Source organism: Triturus cristatus, chromosome 3_2 (assembly GCF_964204655.1).
Source record: "Triturus cristatus chromosome 3_2, aTriCri1.1, whole genome shotgun sequence".
Lineage (NCBI taxonomy): Eukaryota > Metazoa > Chordata > Amphibia > Caudata > Salamandridae > Triturus > Triturus cristatus.
This window is the reverse complement of record NC_140584.1, coordinates 681,855,088-681,875,849: the sequence shown is the minus strand read 5'-3', so window position 1 is coordinate 681,875,849 and position 20,762 is coordinate 681,855,088. Positions and strand designations below refer to the sequence as shown.

General features: G+C 48.2%; 1 protein-coding gene across 1 annotated transcript in view; it reads right to left on the bottom strand.

The window, feature by feature from the left end:
• Positions 1 to 20,762, bottom strand: part of TFPI (tissue factor pathway inhibitor) — a 264,389-nt gene that overhangs the window by 138,311 nt on the left and 105,316 nt on the right. Inside the window, exon 3 of the mRNA XM_085648705.1 lies at positions 4,236 to 4,436. Coding sequence (XP_085504831.1) covers positions 4,236 to 4,436 — 201 coding nt within the window. The remainder of the gene's footprint in view (positions 1 to 4,235; positions 4,437 to 20,762) is intronic.

The following is a 20,762-nucleotide window of genomic DNA, read 5'->3' as shown; positions in this document are numbered from 1 at the left end:
GTTTTTTCGTTGCTTTTAGCCCGGGCGTGTTTTTCTCTCCTCCAGCTAATGGCAAGAGGAGAGAAAGGAAAACACGCCCCCGAATCCGAAACCGCTGCTGCCTTTCTCCGAGGCATTTCTGCTTCGCCTCGGAGAAAGGCGGTGGTGTCCCGGTGTCCGGACGCATTTGTTAATTTCCAAAACTTAGTTGCTCCCTCACCTGATCTCCTTGTTTGTAAAAAGACCGACTCTCTCCAGCTGCTCTAGCTTTGTCCTCGATTTACTGCTGCACTACTTCAGCCATGCCGGGGTATTACTCTGTACACCAAGGGGTTTTTCTGTGAGTATCCCAATGGAGACAGGAAAACAGGAAGATGCTTCGCTGGTGTGTCGGCTCAGCACCGTGTGTGAGTTGCAGGGTGTGGTCTCTTGTATTTCCGTGGTGTGTTGATTGATGGAGTTGTATCTTCGCTGGCGTGTTCTGCACCGTGTGTGAGTTGCAGGGTGTGGTCTCTTGTATTTCCATTGTGTGTTGATTGATTGATGGAGTTGTATCTTCGCTGGTGTGTCGGCTCTGCACCGTGTGTGAGTTGCAGAGTGTGGTTTCTTGTATTTCCTTTGGTTGTTGTTCTGCTCCGGGTGTGTCATACATGAAGTTTCCCTTGCATTCAATCTCTTTAGGGTGATTGACAGGCGTTGCTGGGCTCAGCCTGTAGGGCCGGGCCTGTAGAGGCGAGGTGACATTATAAGATATTAGGATTACCGTTATTAATGCACGGGGTGTTTCTTGTGTCTCGTACAGCGCCTCGCATAGCCCCGCACCTCTAGGCGCTCTCCACGGCTCGGGACGTGAGACCAGGTGACTGGCTCGATGCCCACGGGAACCAGCGGAGACGCAGATTCACTGCACAACCCGCACGTGGGTCACACTTTGCACATTTACACAACGCGTGTCCTTCTCGCTGCGCAGAACTGGATCTAAAGTTACCAGGAAGGCAGCGTGCTGAAGGTGACACAATGTGTGACCCTGCACAAAAGTGAACTGCGCTGTACCCGAGCAACTGGGGGCATTACCCAAGCGGATCTCACCAGATGCAACAGCAGAGCTATCTCTCAGACAGACGGCAGGAACAGAAGCGCCCACCCCAGGCTTAAATGGAGGCCTTGAGCAGTACAATTACCCCCAGGGTAACTGTGGAAATGGGGAGAGGATGTGGTCCGTCGGCTGCGCTGTCGACTATGGTGCTGGAAACCAGGGTTCGAGCCTCGAGGTCGCGTCCACATCCTGTGATTCTGGGCAAATCACTTAATCTCCCGATGCCTGAATGTGTAATGTAAATACGCTGCTCATGTACAGCGCTCCAACACCTTCGGGTCGCGCTATATAAAAGATGCAAAATAAAATTAAAAAAACACGGGTTTTTACTCCTAACAGGAGAGAGTGCAGAGATGTTCATAGACTCGCGCAGCAGAGCTATCCCTCGCATTACACGGATTGCACATAACGGGACAGCGGAGCAATCCCTCGCATTACACGGATTGCACATAACGGGACAGCGGAGCTATCCCTCGCATTACACGGATTGCAGCGGCACGAGGGGGCGCACGTGGCAGCAGGACAATACAGCTGCAGTGCAAAGGCCAATTAGACGCTCCACCCACATTGTTTTTCAAGGCCCAAGAGTTTGGCGAATTATCGGGTTAAATAAAAATACCAACCTGATTTCACCATCACATGAAAATTCAGAAAGAATAAGAATTCAAATGGAATTTTCAGCTCAGCGGTTCCACAGAGATCCAAAAAATGATGGGACGGCAAACGGATCAAGTAGTAACCATTTGCACTTGGTCAACTGGTCTAATTCATATTATTATTATAATTTTTATTATTATTGCTATTATTGTTTTTTTTAACGGTTTGCATGATTTAATTTGGGACGTTTCTCGGTGCTGTAAAAGAACAGGTATTACCATTATCCGATTTAAATATACTTAATTTATCGCCCTCAGAATGATAAATGTCGAACAGTAGAGCTCGAGAACAACAGAACGTGAGGTGCAGCAACTGAAGGAATTCTAATTGCTGGCAGTCGATAGTATGCTTCTTTGTTTTCCAAAAAGGGGACAGCCTCAGTACTAATGAATTGAGGTTCGGTGTTCTAGCACACGTAGCGTGACTGTGTAACACTGTTCCAAATTGCAGCGCCTGTAGGGGAGGCAGAATTCAGGTGGGAAAAAAACACTTTCAGATGCGCCGGTTTCCAATTTACAAACACCGCTTATAACGTTAGAGAAATGTCCCCCGGCATATTTTAACCTTTAGCGAGTGCCTGCACATTTTACATTTACACAGTCGCGACCTTACGAAACAGCCTAAAACTGGTTCAGAGCAGTGCAAGAGAAGTATTTCGCTCGAATCACAGATGTGTGCACCAGGGATGTTAGTCTGTCAAAACACAAATGTAAGCGAAAAGGAAAATATGAGGCTTTTCATTATGATCCTGTCGTTGTGCTCAGCTGGAGTGATTTATGGTCCAAATTAATTAATCTTTATCATTTTTTTCACGTGAACAATAAACAGCAAAAATACGCAATCAGAAGTGAGACCTGGTCTGCAGGATAAGGGTTCCTGTGGGGGCGGGGGGAGGGGCGGCACTGGGAGAAATTAGGGACAGAGCGGGAAAAAAGTCAATTCGGGAAAACTGCTCTAAATTACTTGCCGCCCCTAGCGCCTGTAATTTGAATAAATGTAATATTTCAGTCGGGAGAGAAAATCAAAGGAAATGTGGGGTTATGTGAGGCCAGGGGACGGAACAACAGATAATGTTTGTGTCTCCCACATGGAATTTGCTCCGGCAGAGGGCACGACATGTCTCAGCAGCTTCCTGATGTTTCAGACCTAACCATACAAAATCCTGAGACCAATGAGTAATCATCATAGCAAACCTAGAGAAAACCTCAACAGCTTCCTTAACTTTCCGTTCTTTTGCGAGGCATAGAGTAACGACTACGGCAAGAGTGTTCGCTGACCAATCGCCCCCACTATGGCCACCTCAGAAACCTTTCAGATAATCTGTCCATTTTTATTAGTCATTTATTTTTTAAATGCTTAATTTTTAGTGATAAATGCAAAGATCTAGAAACAACGGTGCCACTTCTGCTTTGGCTCCCAAGATCAATGTGTATGTGTCTATATCCATGTGTGTGTGTGGTTCTGTATGTGTGTGCGTGTGGCTGTGTGTGTATGTGTATGCGGCTCTGTGTATGTATGTGTGGCTCTGTGTGTGTGTGGGAGGCTCTATGTGTGTGTGTGTGTGCCTCTGTGTGTGTTGCTCTGTGTGGGTGGCTTTTTTTGTAGGTGGCTCTATGCGTGGGTGGCTCTGTCTGTGTGTGGGTGGCTCTGTGTGGGTGGCTCTATTTGTGTGTGGGTTGCTCTATGTGAATAGCTCTGTGTAGGTGGCTCTGTGTGGGTGGCTCTGTGTTTGTGGGTGGCTTTGTGTGTGTGGCTCTGTGTGTGGGTGCAAATGCAATAGGTCTCGCATTTGAGATAGATTAAGCTATTGACATTGTAAATAACAATGGCGTTTCTTTAAATGTTTAAAAAATAAAAACATAAACAAAAAAAATGTCATGAGCAGTGACAATAGCTCTAACTTTAACAATGCCGAGACCATTGCATTGTAAATGCTTGTTATAAAGTGCTACGACATTCACAACTGCAAACATGCATTCGTGTAGATTTTACACAAATTGAGAAATCTGCATGATTAAATTATGTGACAATGTACTTTGGTGCATGGAATGTTTTTTTCTTTTGACGAACCTGTTGTCCATCTCCCACATCAAATAACAGTTATTCTTTTCCCTTCTCGCCCTGGAAAGGCACGTTCAAACCTTAATATATTATGTCTGTTTCCATAGCATCAGCCTATCTGCAAATTGTTTATTAATATCCACATACATGCACATACACATTTTTATCCTGGCCATCTCTTCCCTCCGCCTCTGTAATGCCCTTGATTTATGACAATGTAAAATCAAACATGCAGGCAGAGTTTGCACCATCATACACTTAATGAACGGAAAATTCCGCACTTCCTGATTGAAGGTTCAGGATGTGGATTTTAGGAGCACAAATTGCTTTACTTCGGACCTACAGTGTTCAAATAACTTTTTGAGTTGGGCCCGCTGTTGGCATGATACTTTTTTTAAATGGGTGAACATGCAATAAATTTCCTATGAAGCAGAACACAAACCTTTTACAACACACTTTTCTTGACACTCTTCCAGTGTTTCGAAATTGTTTTCGTTGCCGTCACATCCTCCATATTCAAATGTTTCACATTGGCGGGAACGAATGTTGAAATAGAATTTTTCAAAGATTGCTTTGCAGGGGCCACTGTCTCTCTTATAACTACAGAAGGAATGTCCAAGTCTCAGAGGCTGCAGGTCAGGTTCTGCAATAAATGAAAAATACTCCTCAAGTTATTTTTTCCATTAATCTCTATACATTTTAGATAAGCACCAGATATGGCTACAGGAGTGGCCTTCCAACCTGTTTGAGGAGCGTCATCAGTGAGTAAAAATCAAACAAATGGCTTGCCCCACACCCCCAAGTGATCTAACCTGCTAATACGTTTAACGCTGAATGTTGAACATCTTACGATAGCGGAACAAACATGATATATTTAGTGGTGCATGCGGCACCACCTCCCCAAAAACATTAAATGCAGTGGGCCTTATTCTCAAAAGGGCCTTCGTATTCGTGGTGGAGTCTCCGCATTCAGGGCGGAGTCTCCGCACTCGGGGCGGAATCTCCGCATAAGAATTCTCATTGCAGGGAATGTGCCCAAAAGCAGAGATTCCCCCAACAGTGTGGGGCCTCTGCCACGAGTGCGGAGGCCCTCTGTGAATCAGGCCCAGTGTGTCCACCAGTGTATACAGAACAGGCAGCAGCAGTCCAAGCATGCCTCACACACAAGGAACAGGTACAGCATGGGTAGCAGGGGCACAGTTTTTACTAGTGCTGCATGCACAGATGCACCAGAGCCCTAGGATGTGAGGGACTTACTGCACCCCAATTATGGTTGTCCAACTTTTTAACTAGGTGATGGGGCCCATTGTCCTGTCTGTATTAGGACCATATCGCCTTTACTAAACTAATAAGCGCAAGTTTCCCTCACAAACAAAACAGGTGCAACTTGGCCAGCAAATATTCAAGCTTACCCTATAGAATAACAAGCATTTGCTATACAATAGGTCTCGCATTTATGAGTTTCGTAAATTTGACACCTACTGTATTGCAAATGCTTTTTTTGTCAAAAACGCCCATATTGCACTTTAACTTTAATGTCGGCCGTGCCCCTTTTCCTTAGACGAGTTGTGTCTAAAGAAAGGGGCGCGACCGCCATTAAAAAAGCACGGTATTGGGCGCTTTTTCTCAGCATTTGTTTGTCAAGTCACATACAAATGTTTTTTTTTGTAAAAGCGCCCCATGCCGCGCTTTTACTTTAATAGCAGCCGGGCCCCTTTCCTTAGACTCAGCTCATAAAAGGTAAGGTGCGCGGCCACCATTAAAGCCTAAGTGTCCTGAGAGAACGCTCACATGCTTGCGCTACTGCAACAAGGCTGTTTATGTCACACAAGGCTTCTACATTATAATTTCCCTTCTGCCGCGCTGCTCTTCATGCACGCCCCGTGCTGGCTGCTCTCGTGTGATGGGGGCCCTTTCCGCCCCGAGGGGCACATGCGCACGCATCAGCCGGTTATTTCCACAGCGCCCACCCTGCTCCATGCCTTCTACGCCGTTTATGCCTTCTTTCGCTCCGTCGCTGCTGTCGCGTACTCGCTTCTGGAAATGTCTGGGCGATTTATTTTCTGAACACTGTGTTGTTCAGACCCTTCGCCATAATTAGGTGGTATCGTGTAGCGTTCCTTGAACGCAGGGTATCGCCGCTATTTTGCGAGTATTCGTAAATGTGTGTTCACGTTCCCATGCACTTTTTTCTGTGTTTCTCTGCTTTTTAGTATAACTATGCTGTTGTTTAGCGCATATTTCCACTTACTTTTCACTTTCCCATATTTGGTATGTTCCTGTCTATTCTTACCTTCGCCACCATGAGAACTGGAACTGACATCCTGCGCTGTCTCTCCTCCCCCAGGCCAGCTTGTGGGATCACGTGGGATCTTGCCTTCTCCCTCTCGTCCGGTGTTCCACTTTTTCTTCGCCAGGGCAGGCTTGGCTGGGCCTCTGGTTCAGTTGGCTTCCCCCTTGGCCTGCGGCTGGGCACGTTTCCCTGGGCCGGGACTACTACTCTCCGGGGCAGTTCCACGGCCGGGCATAGGGAGGCGGGAGGGCTGTTCCAGGGGACGGGGGGGGAAGGGCAGGGGCAGCGGGCAACCTCACTACTATACATTTGGCGGCTGTGTTGGGGCATTTGGGACCCCGTTCCACCAGTGGCGTAACGAAACTTGAGGGGGCCCCCCTGCAAAGTACATGGAGGGGGGCCCCCCTCCTAGCGGCCCAGACCACCACCTACCTCTTTTCCCCACCACCCAAAAGTCTGGTATATTTTTATTTGAAACAGCCAACATTTAATGAAATGCCTCTCCTTCAAAGCTTCAATAAGAAAGTGGGAAACACTCTTAATACATAAACGACACCATTTGTAACATTATTGTCAAGGGCAGATTTTTTTTAACTGAGACAACAATCAGAACAATGCCAAGGAGTGGTCCTATTCGCTTAGGAACTGCCTATCGCTGAATAACAAATAACTATTTAGGGCCCCATTAGTATGGCAGGCGGACATATCCTGGGGAAACGGGATCACCCACTGAGGGTGCGGCGGTCCCGCACTCCCGATTAATATGCGCCCGCCACATTGGCGGGCGCACGGCGCATCTGCAACATTGCGGCGGGCGGTGCAGAGAGCACCGTCCGCAGCAATGCCACAAAGGCAGGTTGTGCGTTTCAATGCACAACGTGATAGGCACCGCGCGGTGCCTGCCACGTTGTTCATTGAAAGGCACACCCCCATGTGCACCCCCCACCCCCAGAATCCCTGGGGGCCCGCTACGGGCCCCCAATTGCAAAAACCGCCTGCCAACGCCGCCACAGAAAGGCAACACCCCGCCTGCATAGTAATATGGATAGCGGTGTCTACCAAGTGAACATAGAAGCACCATCAGACGTATGATCACAGCTACCAGACTTACAGCACATTTCGTGGAAAAACAACATAAAGACACAGACATACGATGGACAATCATTGAGAAGATCAATGGTACCAGAAATTTACAGAAAAGACTCCTGGAGAGAGAACAACATTGGGTTTATCGTCTGAGAACGCATGAAGAGGGACTCAATGACTCTATACCATGGAGCCAGCTGAACAAATGATATCCTCGGTTTCCCATGGTTAAACACCAGACCTTGATATGAGGACATATAATTTATGGGCTCCTATTGATACCCTGATGTTCTATCCATCCATCACTGAGATACTGAATAGATAACGATCACTACCAGTGTGGCAACACGTTTTATACACCATTACAGTGGTATCCATGCACCCAGAACAGACGATTTCCACAGTATCCTTTACATACGTTTACGAGTGGATAATCCTATTTAATATATAACATCTAATATCCCTATCCCTACCTTGCCTCCCACCGTGGTTTTTGAAAAATTCTAACAACCAGCATTTTGTAGCTGGTCCCCCGGTCTATGACCTCTATCCAGTACTGTGTGTATTATGTACTGCACACCTTTACGTAGTAGGCTATCTACATCTAACCGCGATTACACATTAAACATTGTTGATCATACCTCCCTCTTCCACAATATCGCAGTTTTCTACATATACACGAGCACTAACAATGATGTACTCGTAGAACATCTACAGTCCCTGTAGGACCGATTACGAGTCCGCAACGAGAAACTACATTGCCCATCCAAGTAACTACAATTCCCTTCGTGTCAGTCCCGCTGCACGTCGTGACGTTTTTCGTCACTTCCTGTAACCGAGGGGCGTGGTCTCAATTAGCCCGATATCCCGGCGCGCTTTTATGATACTTATGCGCGACAACCATTCAATGAACTTGCGAAAGCCGAGGACCAGAACCAAACAGGTAGCAGGCAGGGCGACCGTTCTTAAATAAGTAAGTACTCTGTTAAAGCGCGATGTCTACCTTCACCATTACGTGATTAGCACTCGCCACTACCGATTCTACTCATTCGGATCCACACACTAGCAGACCTACTATGTCTGCTCGTTGACACACGTTCTCTCCACGGTTCCCCCCCAGGACCGCCCATTCTGACTCTTTGGTCCTGTGAGATACAGTCAACCTCCCCGAATTGGGTAATGTATAACTGAAAATCTAGTATGAATGAATGTGTTGTATGCCTGTGTATTTGTTTATAATTCACCCATGTATTTTTAACCACACTCGTAGACAGGTCTTTGGAATCACCTGGATCATTTACGTTCTGTGTGCACTAGAGACTGGAGACACTTTGTGCACGCTATTTTCAAGTACAGACATCACGCTGATATCGCTAGGATGCGAATAAAATCGCCACTCGCACAGAATGCCTGTCACATATACAACGATATGTTACAGTGATCTTGAGTGGCACAAGAGGAGGCCTCTCCTCCTAATGAAAGCATGCGCACAATCTCACGCATGTCCACTTGCGGTTTTCACTATACCGCTCAAGGGGAAATGAACACGGCGGCAATCATACCGCTGATATTTTTATATGTTGTTTGTCTTCTACTTCCTTTCCAGATGGAGCCTGGCAGTTGACACACATCCACTTTTACATAATATCACGTGGAGCAGCTACTCTGCCCTCACCATACTGACAGGATAGGGACACCCCATCCCAGTAATTTCAATCACATAGGGGAGTTTCATCCTTGCCCTGAAGAAAGTCCTGGACCATTTTTTGGCCCTTTTTTTGGACTGAAACATGTCGGCACTAGGGTCCTAGGACCATAATACTCCTACAAGACCCATTTTTTCTATTTTTAATTACCCAGACAGACCCAAAAATAAAGGGAAACTGGGGATCTGCCTGAGGTATTTTATCTAGTTTAACCCCCTCTGTCTTAAACATATTAAAAGCACTCCCAATACTGTGGTCGAGCCCACCCGGACTTCTAGGGGTCTGGGTGACCCGATGATGAAGCATGACACCACTAGGGTGTGTGAGGGTAACCTAAAGAAATACTTATCTCCCCCACGACCACGGTTGTATTAGGCACAACCTTAATTTCAGGAGTTTTCATTTCCCTTTTTCCTTTTCCTTTAGCTTTTTTGGATCTCTTTGTTGGTCCGTTAGAGTATTTTTTGTGAATATGGTGTCTACCAGACACCACCACCATATAAACTGCTTTTCCGCCTGGTAGGCAATCGGGCGGATTGCCTACCGGCGAAAAACTGGTGGACGGTCTTCCCATCTGCCGGGGTCCCCCCCGCCATGGTAATGTGGCAGGGGGAAATTTACAGCGGGCGGAGGTTTTTGGCGGGCGGATCGCCACCGCCATACGGGCGGTGGCGATCCGCCCTTTATCCTAATGAGCCCCTTAGGGTGTGAATTAGAATTTACATTGATAGACAATAACTTGAAACTTTGAAAGACAAACCCAAACATGCAATTTCACAGACTTGACTGACAATATACATGAGGATTACACAAGACATAGCTTAGTATCCTGCCAGCTCTAAGAGAGATAAACTAATGAATTATCTGCATGCCACACACTTGCGACTGTCAAGGGTGTGCATGATAATAACGTGAACTGAGGAAGCACTTTTAATTTCTACCATCATGTCTTTATCAGTAAGCAGGACAAAAACAGGCATGTAAACGAGGCTGATGATGAAAACTACTTGGATGCTTCAGAACACTTTTGCAGATGTTTGTCTGTTTGAATTGATCATTTCTGTAGTGTAAACAATGCTAATTGCAAGATTTAAGAAGCACAGACAAAAGAAAGCAAAAGCATAAATAACACAGCATGTAGCATAAAAACAAATCATATCATTCTGAGATACTGTGTCTCCTGTTTAAAGTTAATGGTCCTGAGCAGGCCTAGATTAAAGGGTAGGGATTTGTGGAGATATCCTCTGGAATGGACTTTGTTAAAAGCATCCCGTATCTCATTTTCATTGTGAGGTGTCAAGAAGTGGTTGCCGGTGGTAGTATGTAGATCGTTGGATCAGATCAGAATAGTCTCTGTGCTGCATAACACGTCTGCAGCAGGTTCAGCTGACTGTGCCTGAGCTTACTCAAGGTGAGGATGAATGATGAGTGTGTGAAGCTGTACTCTGCAAGATGAGCGAGTTCAAGATGACAGTGTGACTGATGCCTTGAGGAGGTATGTGCATTTTTGGTGCAAATACCCATCCACAAATAAGTTAATAAATAGGGATTTGCGCCACAAACATGGCTGGTTGGTTGTAATGCTTGAAATGGAAATATAAAAGTGTAAGTACTCCATCATCTGGAGTAGCTGTTTTTAACTGAGAAGCGATGGTACTGTCCTGGTAAAAGTATTGCACTAGCGCTGAGAAGTGCAGGTACCTTGCCAATAAATGTAGTGCACCAGTGCTGAGAAGTGCAGGTACTCTCCCTGTCAAATTTTAGAAGTGCAGGCACTCAGTACCAGACAGCACCTGCCCATTTAAAGCACTGGTTGCATGGAACTGCCCATGAACCACCTATAGTACACTCCCTTGACACAACGTATCGCAAAGTGCAAGTTGTTCTTAACACTGTATTCTTATAAAATTTCTGGATTACAAACTGTAGAAAACAAATAAAGATGGCTCAGACTTTCTAACAGAAAATAAGTTTGACTCTTTACTACTTTGCCGGCAGGAGACATGTTGATGGAATTAGAAACTCTTTAATGTCTCATTAAAAGCTAAAATAAATGCGAGAAGAGGACAAAAGCAAACAGCGTGATTCAGGCTGACCCTCTCTATCTCGAGGGTACCATGAGTGAGGCAGCTCTGAAAACCACAAATCACTGTCAAGTGTCAACCCCCAGCAGCTCCACAGAAGTGATTGTCATCATTAATGCCAACTGTTGATAAAAATGCCTGGAGTGTATTACAAAATCAAGGAAGCCAGGCAGTGTTGTGTTCCATCATAACCACCCAATTGACATCAGGATTCCAGGCCACTGTGCTAGGGTGACATTATTTATGCCACAGTTCATACAATATAGTTTTCATTAGTTTTGTGGTAAATAACATAGGGGACAGGCATTAATACTAGGCCTGGGCAAAAATTTCGTTCCGTTCGCGGAAATTGCGATAATTTGACATTTTTGCGTTCCGCGGAGAGCGCGAAAATGTCAAAAATTCCGGTTTCCGCAGCTTGGCGATAATTTGTTTCTTGCTCGCGCTGTAAAATGATACATTCTCGCGCGCGCGCGATCGCCTTACCTGAATCCCTGCGTTCGCCGACAAGTTTTCTTGATCCGGTCGCGTTCTCCATGAGATGTTGTATTGTTTTTAGCCATTTGCGCTGTCTCGCGACAGTTCGCGCCCGCAGTGACGTCATGCGTCGCGCGATCACGTCTTTCTTCTCGCGATCATGCACCGCGAGAACAACTCAAAACAAGATGGCCGCGCCCGCAAGCAACCACATGGGTAAGTTGGCGACCCGCAACCATGCAGAAAATCTCGCGAACATGCCGGAAAAAAACTTCCGCATCTTTGCGATATTTCTGCTTGTTTGCGATAATTTTAAACATTCTCGCGATAATTTGCGAAGGTTAATTCCGCAAATTCCGCCCACCCCTAATTAATACCTCCCATGTGAATGAATAATATGTTTAAAAAATACATGCATTAGATTAAAATGTAGGCTTTGTCACGCTGCTTATCTTGTTGTACCATTTATGATGACATGAAGCAAGAATATTTGGTATTTGACACTAGGCAGTCTACGGAAGAGGAAGTAGGTGCAATCATGTGTAGTACTTCTGACTACTGCTAATTTCTCTTACATGTTGGAGTAATGTAGTTAAAATAAATGCCAGACTACTCACTATGCATTTGAAAAATGCTTTGTGGGCTCAACCAGCTCCGAATTCTGTGAATTTCGGCCAATTCAGAATTCCTCCATCCTAATTTTCTCAGAGATGTGTGGATGAAATATTTCTGTAGATGTAGTGTTTGTTTCTGCAGCATGATACTCTTTCAGTAAGGTAATTTTTCACGTTGAGGGAATGGGATGTGAGCAATCTTGTAATATAAAGAGAAATGGAAATGTCTTTTCCATGATGGGCCTAGATGTGCCGGCACATGTGGTAACTATGACCATCATATTTACAGATGGCCCCATGAACATCTAAAGGATTTTAGGGGCCCTGGGCCAAGCATATTTTGAAGGCCCCTTGTGAGAAGTTGGCCTGGTATATGCTGGTCACTAGTTAAAGTGGTCACCTTGCACCAGTACAATTCGACTCTTATGGTAGATAGGTTTAAGACAACCTTTTTAAGAAAGCTATCCTAGTGGTAGCTGTGGAGAGCAGCCTTCAGGCTAAGTCTCAGAGGAATGTAAAGCAGCTTGTTTTACCTTATAATCTCTTGAATCACTAAATGAAAGGACACCACACAGGTATATATATATAAAATATATATGTATTTATTACTAGACACACTCTACTAATCTCTTTATGAGATTAGAAGTTAAGAACATATGCACAAAAAAACGTTTCACAACAAATTAAGCACTTATATGGCTGGGGCCCTAGGGGCGTACCAGACCATATACTAAAAAAGAGGTACAAGAAGAACGACTTGAGAAGGGAGAAGGCCTATGGTTTTCAGAAGCGCTGGGGCCTCACTAATCCACCCAAGGCAGGTAAGTAAAGGACCCACGGGAGACGCATGCAGTGTGAGAACACAACCGCGGATCCCAAAAGACTTCAATGGAGCAAGTCGCAGTTGGAATTTTAAAGTTTTAGGATACTTCGGGAGAGTCTACAAGCAAGTCACTTACAGGGTAAGTAGTGCTAGAGCCAACACACACAGGAGCACCGGAGTACTCAAGTTACCTCACCCAGGGATGCCGGGTGCATAGGTGTCTTTTGGTGTCGGTTCGCGGCGTCATTTTCAACGGGAGCCAAAGAAGACTTGCTGCTTGTGAAGACAGGAAAAGTGTCCGGTGGAATCCAAGGCTGGATTCTGAAGAAAGAAGACCTGAAAGCAGAGGAGACAGTGTTCAAAGTCACTTGCCAGTGACCCGGACCAGGAAGCTGGATGCCCACAGTAGTCGGGTGATTTCAGGCGATCACAGGTGTCTTGACTCTTCAGCCACGAGGTCCAGGAGGCGTCGACGACGACCAGGAGCTGGATTCGGAGTGTCCCACGAAGTCTGCAGCTTGCCGAGGTGTCGGCAACCGGATTGGAGCCAACAAGCCTTGGCAACAGCAAGTCTTGTGGAAAGTGAATAAAGTCAGCGGTGCAGACCAGCAAGGTCTGAGGGACTCACCCAGTGAGGATAAGTCAGGGCAGGCCTGGAGCAACCAGGGGAGCTCTTTGGTTCTGTGGAAAAGTCTTCAGGGGACCCACAAGCTAACCGGCAAGGGATCGCAAAGACGCCTCGTGAGGATTCACTTCACAGGAGCCCACGGTCACTCGGGACGAGGTAGGCCTCTGATTTTCGAGGGAAATCCTGCTGGAGGCTTGGGCCACAAATGGTCCAAAGTACAAGTTCACAGAATGTCGTAAAGGGGTTGCACTCGACAATAGTGCACGGTACCCGGGTATTGCTGTTCCTCTTCACTCGTGGGGTCCACTCGCCTCAGCTTCACTGGGAACTCACAATGGCCATCGAGAAGTCAGGAAATCTACTTCCAGGGCTGCAGGGACTTCGGACTCCGGTGGAAGCGGGAAAGTTTGCGACCGTTGATGCAAATTTTTAGTGCCTGCCAAGCAGGGGAGTCACTCCTTGACTCCAAGGGAGATTCTTCAGTCTTCCAAAGGTAGTGGAACGTCGAAGGTCCAGGATTCTTCTTCAGAGCGTCGTCCAGGGATATCTAGTTTGCAATGGCAAGGGTTCCCTAACTTATACTAGAAGGAAGGGAGGGACTAGCTCTATGACCACTCCTATGGGAGGGTCAGGGGAGTGGGTGGCTACACCCACTTTCCTTTGTCCAGTTTCGCGCCAGAGCAGGCGCTGGTAGCCCCTGAACCGGTTTGAGCTGGCATATGCACAGAGGAGCCTACTGCTCCCCCAGTGCAGGACTTCAAAGCACTCTAGGAGTGCACCCACCCAGCCCCAATACACTAAATCCTGTCTGGAAGCTGGTTACACCTCCCTTTGACAGGATGCCTATTGTTGGGCCTCCTCCACTGCGAGTTTCGGTCAGCAGCAGGAGGGCAGCCCAGTGTCTGTGCTGGTGGCATCCATTTTGTGATGCCAGGGCTCTTCAGGATTCTACTGTGTTTCCACAGTGGGTACATGTCTATCCCTCTAGAAGGGTGGGACCATACTCCCACACCAGTTACTGGTGTGGGGTATGATTCCAAAGCGTTTGACACCAAACACGACATGTTTTGATGCAGCCATCCCAAAGTTAGCATTTACCGCTAGGTTATAATGCACTTAAGAGTATATGGTTTAACCGCATCCACAAACAGCTACAGAGAATGGACTCTGAGAGCTGCAGAGGGGCCCTGCTCAGGCAGAGGCACCCCTCACATGGAAACCAAGCACCCTACCCTCAGGATTGATAGGGCCTGCCTTAGGGGTGACTGATAGGTTTATATGTGTGTGTGTAAGGTGAGATATAGGAACCTATACCTCAGTGAGGAGTGCTAACACTACCTCACCCAGGCTGCAGTAGCAGGCCTGTGGTGTCAGATTTAGTCTGCTTCCCAGGGGTGGCATAATACATGCTTCAGCCCCTGGTAGGCCTGTGAAGTGCCTATGCCCTTGGTACCTAAGGTACCACATACTAGGGGCTCATAAGGTACCACAGTATCCAATCACTAGTGCATCTAATATGCACTCCAAGTTGTTTAGAGAGAACAAAGAGGCTGGGGCCCTGATTAGCAGGGACCCAGCCAGACTATAGCCAGAAACCAGTGTAAACATCAGAAAAAAAGTGGGGACAACATAAGTGCAGATCCTACTCTCCTACACCCCTGTTAGGAACAGTTTTAAATGTATGATCCTCTTTCATGTCCTCGTTGGCCATGTCAGAGACAGTGCACAGGCACACTGGTCCAAATTCAAATTATGTTTACATGTAATATTAAGGGATAGGGGATGTGTGTTTTCAATATTGTAACACAGCAGCAACTCACTAATATTAACTGCAAATAATCTCTGTGACACTCTGACATTTCTCATATGTGAGATCCTGATTTGATCTTAAAGAAACTTTGTTATGGCTGTTGCATGTAACATAAACACAACATTTCGCTACAAAATGTCTGTAATAGACACTCACATATCACCCAAATTGAAAATAAAGCAAGTGGTTGCCGAACATCAACTCTGCAGAACATCATCACTTCAAATATTGCCTCATATTCGCACGGTTACATAAATAGAAATGGGGGCATGTGTAATTTACTTTGAATGTCTGGATGGGAAGCATGATTGGATATTTTTAGCAAAATGAAAAATTTACATTGCCATATTAACAGAACACTACACCGCTCCTCCAGAGGAAGCATGTGATAATAGAAAACAATTTAGACTTGTCAGTTGTCTGCTTTCTTTCATAGTTCCCCTAGGGTGTAATGGAATTGCTGCCTATAATCCTTAACCCCTTCAGCGCGGCGCGGATTACCGCGCTGTGCTGAAGGTTCCATTGAGCGGGCGGGGCCATGACGGAGTGGTTCCGTCATGCGCACAGCGCGACCAACGCGACCAACGCGCATGACGGAACCACTCCGTCATAAGAAGCGATGAGGTTAAGAATGGCTACAGCAGCTGCAGAAGTCATTTTTATTTAGGTATGTGTCCCCCTCTCCTCCTTGCAGTGACAGGAGAGTGACCCACCCTCTAATAAAGAAGCATCAATAAATCTAACAATACCCTCGTAGGGCCACAGGCTTGAATTCAACAATATTTCATGGAAGGCTTTGTGTGGCTCCCCCCCTACCCCCATCCCTAATGCGTCCTACACACAGCTTTTGCTCTTCCTTCAGCCTCTTGTTATCCAAAATATCCATAATAAAAATACATAAATGCCGGTGCTTTCAGTCAGCCTTCTTCATCCAATGGTGTGGTCAAGTGTTATTCTCATTTTGCTTCTGACGCACACCCCATATAACACTGGGCAATGGATCAGCCATGATGCCTTGCACTGTGATCACACTTTGTCTACCATGTGCATACCACATGCTGAAAAGGAGTGCACTTTAGTGCCACAGCTGATGTGCCTAGTTTGCTGGGATACTCTATTATTTTGAGAGTTTAATAATATTTTGGGCATTTTTTTCCAATTGCATGTGTGCAAACGAATAAATAAACTTTGGACACTGACCATGGTTAAACTTCCTATCTTTGACAGTGTATGCTGAAACTCCCAGGAACAATTCATGAAGGGCTACTCAGAAGGTGGACATGGCAGCAAGGCCCTGTGCGCCGAGGGAAAGTCCTTTAATGTCTAGGTGGGAAGATGCTCAGCCCATCAAGCATGCAGAAGCTTCAAGTCTCTCGTCTAGCCTTCACAAGAGAGAGGAGATTTTGTAATAAGGATTGAAAGGCTGAGTCTGCCGACTGATTTGAGTAAAAGGGTGAAACCTGTCTACTTTCCTCTCCTATCACTCGTTGAGTTGATGTGTCCAGTGGAGCCCTGTACAGCGCTCCATTGGCTTTTGGCTACGTTGGCACTATAGAAATACCACATACATTGTGATAATAATAATTCACCAGTAGGCCGTAATTATGTCCCATGCTTTCTGCATCCGAATTTGCATCCAACCACCTGCTGATAATATCCACGTTTCGTTCATCCAAGGACGGTTCCCCAAAGTTACAGAAGTTTCCCCAAAAGGCCCCCGGCGCTGCTCTTTACAGTCTCCCACCCTCCGCTTCAAAACCCCCGGGACGCTCACCGTGTCCTACAGCCAGGTCTGCACCTAGGGCCCCGCTTCCCTGCGGGTGAATCGGCGGATGAAGCCCAGGTAGAAAAGCAGCAAGTAGTCCAGACAGCGTTCCATGGTCTCCGGGGAGGGAGGGGGCGGAGAGCACGGCAGTCAATTCTCCGGGGTGCAGGACAAGCAGGCAGGTGGTCACGGACCCATCGGCCCCTGCACGTGTAGTTTAGACTGCGCATGCCAATTCTTTCACACCAGCGCAGCTCAGTCCCATACCGAGGCTCCGCTGAAGACAGTGCTGAAGCGCGCACGCGCGCAGAATGCAGTGAAAAGAGAGGACCATAACTTTAAACCTAGGTCACAAAGACGGACACTTGCAGAGTTGCAGTGTGAGTGTACTGCGTGCTGCAGGGGGCCCCCTGGAGCTCGGGGCCCCCCCGCACCGCGGGGGCTGCAGGGGCCTTTGTTACGCCCCTGCGTTCCATGCGGAGTTTTCCGTAGTTCTATTGATGGGGGGGCAGGGTGTCTAATGTATGTCTTATGACCCAATGCAGGAAGTGCTGCCGATTGCCGCCCAACTCACCTGGGGGGCCACCAGAGGCATCGACAGGTACAAGGGTCAGAGCACACTGGGGCCAGTGTGTGGGGGTCTGGGGCAAACAGGCTCAGGATGGAGGGTAACTCTTGTTTTCTAATTTCAGAGTTAAGTGAACAAGTATTCAAACAGCAATAGGAATGGAGCTGACGGCGAACAGGATCAGATACGGGCAGGGGGTGCTTCAGGGGAGGGTGTGTTTCAGACACGGACTGGGAGGGGGTCGCGGGGTGAACGGTGACCAGCAAGGAAGGTCGCAAGACGCAACGTGGGGCTATGCTAACTTGTCTTTTCATCTCGCACTCAGAATTATCGCTGTGTTCAGTCCTGGAACGCACATTATCATATCTGACATCTTCTCTGAGTAAGTGATTACGGGTAGTGGGGATGGGGCACAGCAGCTAGCGGCAAGAGGCCTGGCCAAACCAGGGTGTGGTTTTGTGCTATCTGACACTATCTTTATCTCCGTAGATTGAGGGACGCAGGAACCGACGAACCGACATGGAGAGGCAGGGCTCACCACCCCTTTTCACGCAGACGTCGCAGGTGGACGATTCATTGCCAAACGCCACGCGGGAAGCGCAGTGGGCGGCGTTTATACAGATGGCCAAGGGGATGGGCCTGTCCTGGACCACGGGGATCTTGAAGGACGTCGAATCGGAGGACTCTGGCGTCGTCTGCGAGCTGCCCCCTCCTGAGCTTGACTTCAACACTGAGGCCGGGCCATCGAGAGCATCGAAGCGGGTCTGCAAGCCCTCATCAAAGGACTTCCCGGCAGACCCGCTGCCAGCCAAATCCAGGGCACTGCACGCGCAGAAGGAGACAGGGCCCCAGCAGGCCACCCCTCAGCCCTTGGGGCCAGCGACCCCGCAAGACAATCTGGCCGCATCTATGTACGCTACGCGGGAGGACCTTGGTAAGCTCACTGACACGCTCAAGAACTTCATGGCAGAGCTAAGAGGGGGACAGGTGAGCCCCTGCCCCCCACCTTTGGGCAGCAGCACTCCTGCGGGAGAGGGAAAGGCGCGGGCAGCTGCAAGGGTCTTGGTTAGCCAGGCGGATGTTCAGCAAACCCTGCAGGGGGCGCCTGCCCCCGCCACCCCGGGCGGGTCGTCGGGGCGGGGGGCAGCCACGCCAGCGCCAAGCAATTTTCTGGAGGGAGCTGGGGAGGTGTCCCTTTCCGCGACCCCCGCCATCCTTCCGGCGCCTCCTATCTTTCAGGAGGCGGCAGTCTCAACGGGCGCTGCGCCAGTTAGTAGTCCTCGCCATCTGCCAGTGCAATTGTTAGCACCCCTGCAAGCAGTAGTCAAGCTGTGCTAGGAACGCCATCTCCTATGGCCATCACCCCGCCGATTGGTGTTCCCCCTGTCCAGCAGATCGCGCCCCCGCGCCTTTTCAGCCTGTCGCAGCAGCACCTTTGCTGTTAGGTCACTGCTCCTTGGCCTGGCAGGTCCCCTTAGCGGCCAAGCAGGTTATCTGGAGGCGAGAGCTGATAGATATCTTCACTCTGCTCTTGTTGGGTCAGGATGGGGTAGATGCCAGAAAAGCGGGGGTGAAGGAGGATGACAAGAAGGTTAAGTACCAGCCGTGGCCAGAGAAGACCATAGAGAACTGGCTAGATGCGTTTGCAATTCTGTCCGCGGTCATCCTGGAAAAACATCCAGGGCAGGGTCAGGGGCTTATCCAATATGGTGTGTTAATTCGCAATGAGGCGATGAAGTGGGGGGGACAGGGCTGGGTGAACTATAACAGGGAGTTCAGGAAAAGGATGTCCTTGTGTCTTGAGATGCGTTGGGTCCAGAAGGAAGTACAGCTATGGCTAGATCACATGGGATCACGCACGCTGCTAGGCGCAGGGGCACAGCCTAAAAGTCAGGTGAACAAGGAAGCTAGCAGTAGTACCTCTCACACAGAGACACGGGGTGACAAACAGTCCTTTCAGGGGGGGGAGCAGGGGGAGAGGGAGCTATAGAGGGGGTTTCAGAAGGTCGCCCCCAGGGACCTGCCGTTTGTTCAACACGGGGTCTTGAAGAAAGGGAACCTCTTATCTGACCTGTCTTATTCTTGTAGAGTTAATCTCTACAAGAATAAGACAGGTCAGATAAGAGGTTCCCTTTCTTCATTTGTCGTTCTCCCCTCCTCTTGGACCTAAAAGTACTTAGGGGAAACCTTTCACCTATACAACACGGGGTCTTGTTCTTGGGATAAAACATGTAAATTTTTGCACGCATGCAACAAATGTGAGGGGCCCCCACCCAGCGGTTTCTTGCCACTCTCAGCAAGGGGGCACCACCAAAGGTAAGCAGGACACTGGTAGTTAGAGGGGGCATTCTGGGTCCTTCCACCACCCCCTCCCGCACCCCTGAGGAAGCAAGTTCTTGGTCCACACAGATTATGCTACCCATTCCCCTCTCACTTCCCACCGGAGACCAGCCCCGGGTAGATGGGGGCACTATTAAGGGCCCTTCGCCAGTCTGTTTGTTAAACCTTTTACCTCTCCTCAGACAGTACCCGCTCACACAGGACAGTCATATGCTACTAACAGGATTTTGCGAGAGTTTCAAAATTCCTTTTGTGGGACCCGAAGGGGCCAGGGAGGCCAATAACCTCAGGTCAGCCAAGGAACTGCCAGAAGTTGTTTGGGCCAAAGTAGAGAAAGAGAGGGCACTTGGGAGAGTGGCGGGCCCTTTCCTGCGACCGCCCCTAGATCATTTTGTGGTTTGCCCTCTGGGGGTGGTGCCCAAGAAGGAGCCTGGTGCTTTCCGCTTAATCCACCACCTCTCTTACCCGGAAGGGGGCTCGGTCAGGCATGGGCTGGAGGAAGGCACTTGTTCTGTCATGTATTGTACACTGGACGTGACTTTGGACCTAGTCAGGAGGGCGGGCAAGGGCGCCTGGTTAGCCAAAGCGGACATCAAATCGGCATTTTGCTTACTACCAGTGCATCCAAGCAGCCAACACCTGCTAGGCTTCAAGCTAGAAGGCAGGTACTTTTCCGACCGGTGCATGCCCATGGGTTGCGCAGTCTCCTGTGCTTACTTCGAGGCATTCAGTAGCTTCCTTCAGTGGGCTCTTCAGACAGGCTATGGGGTCGCAG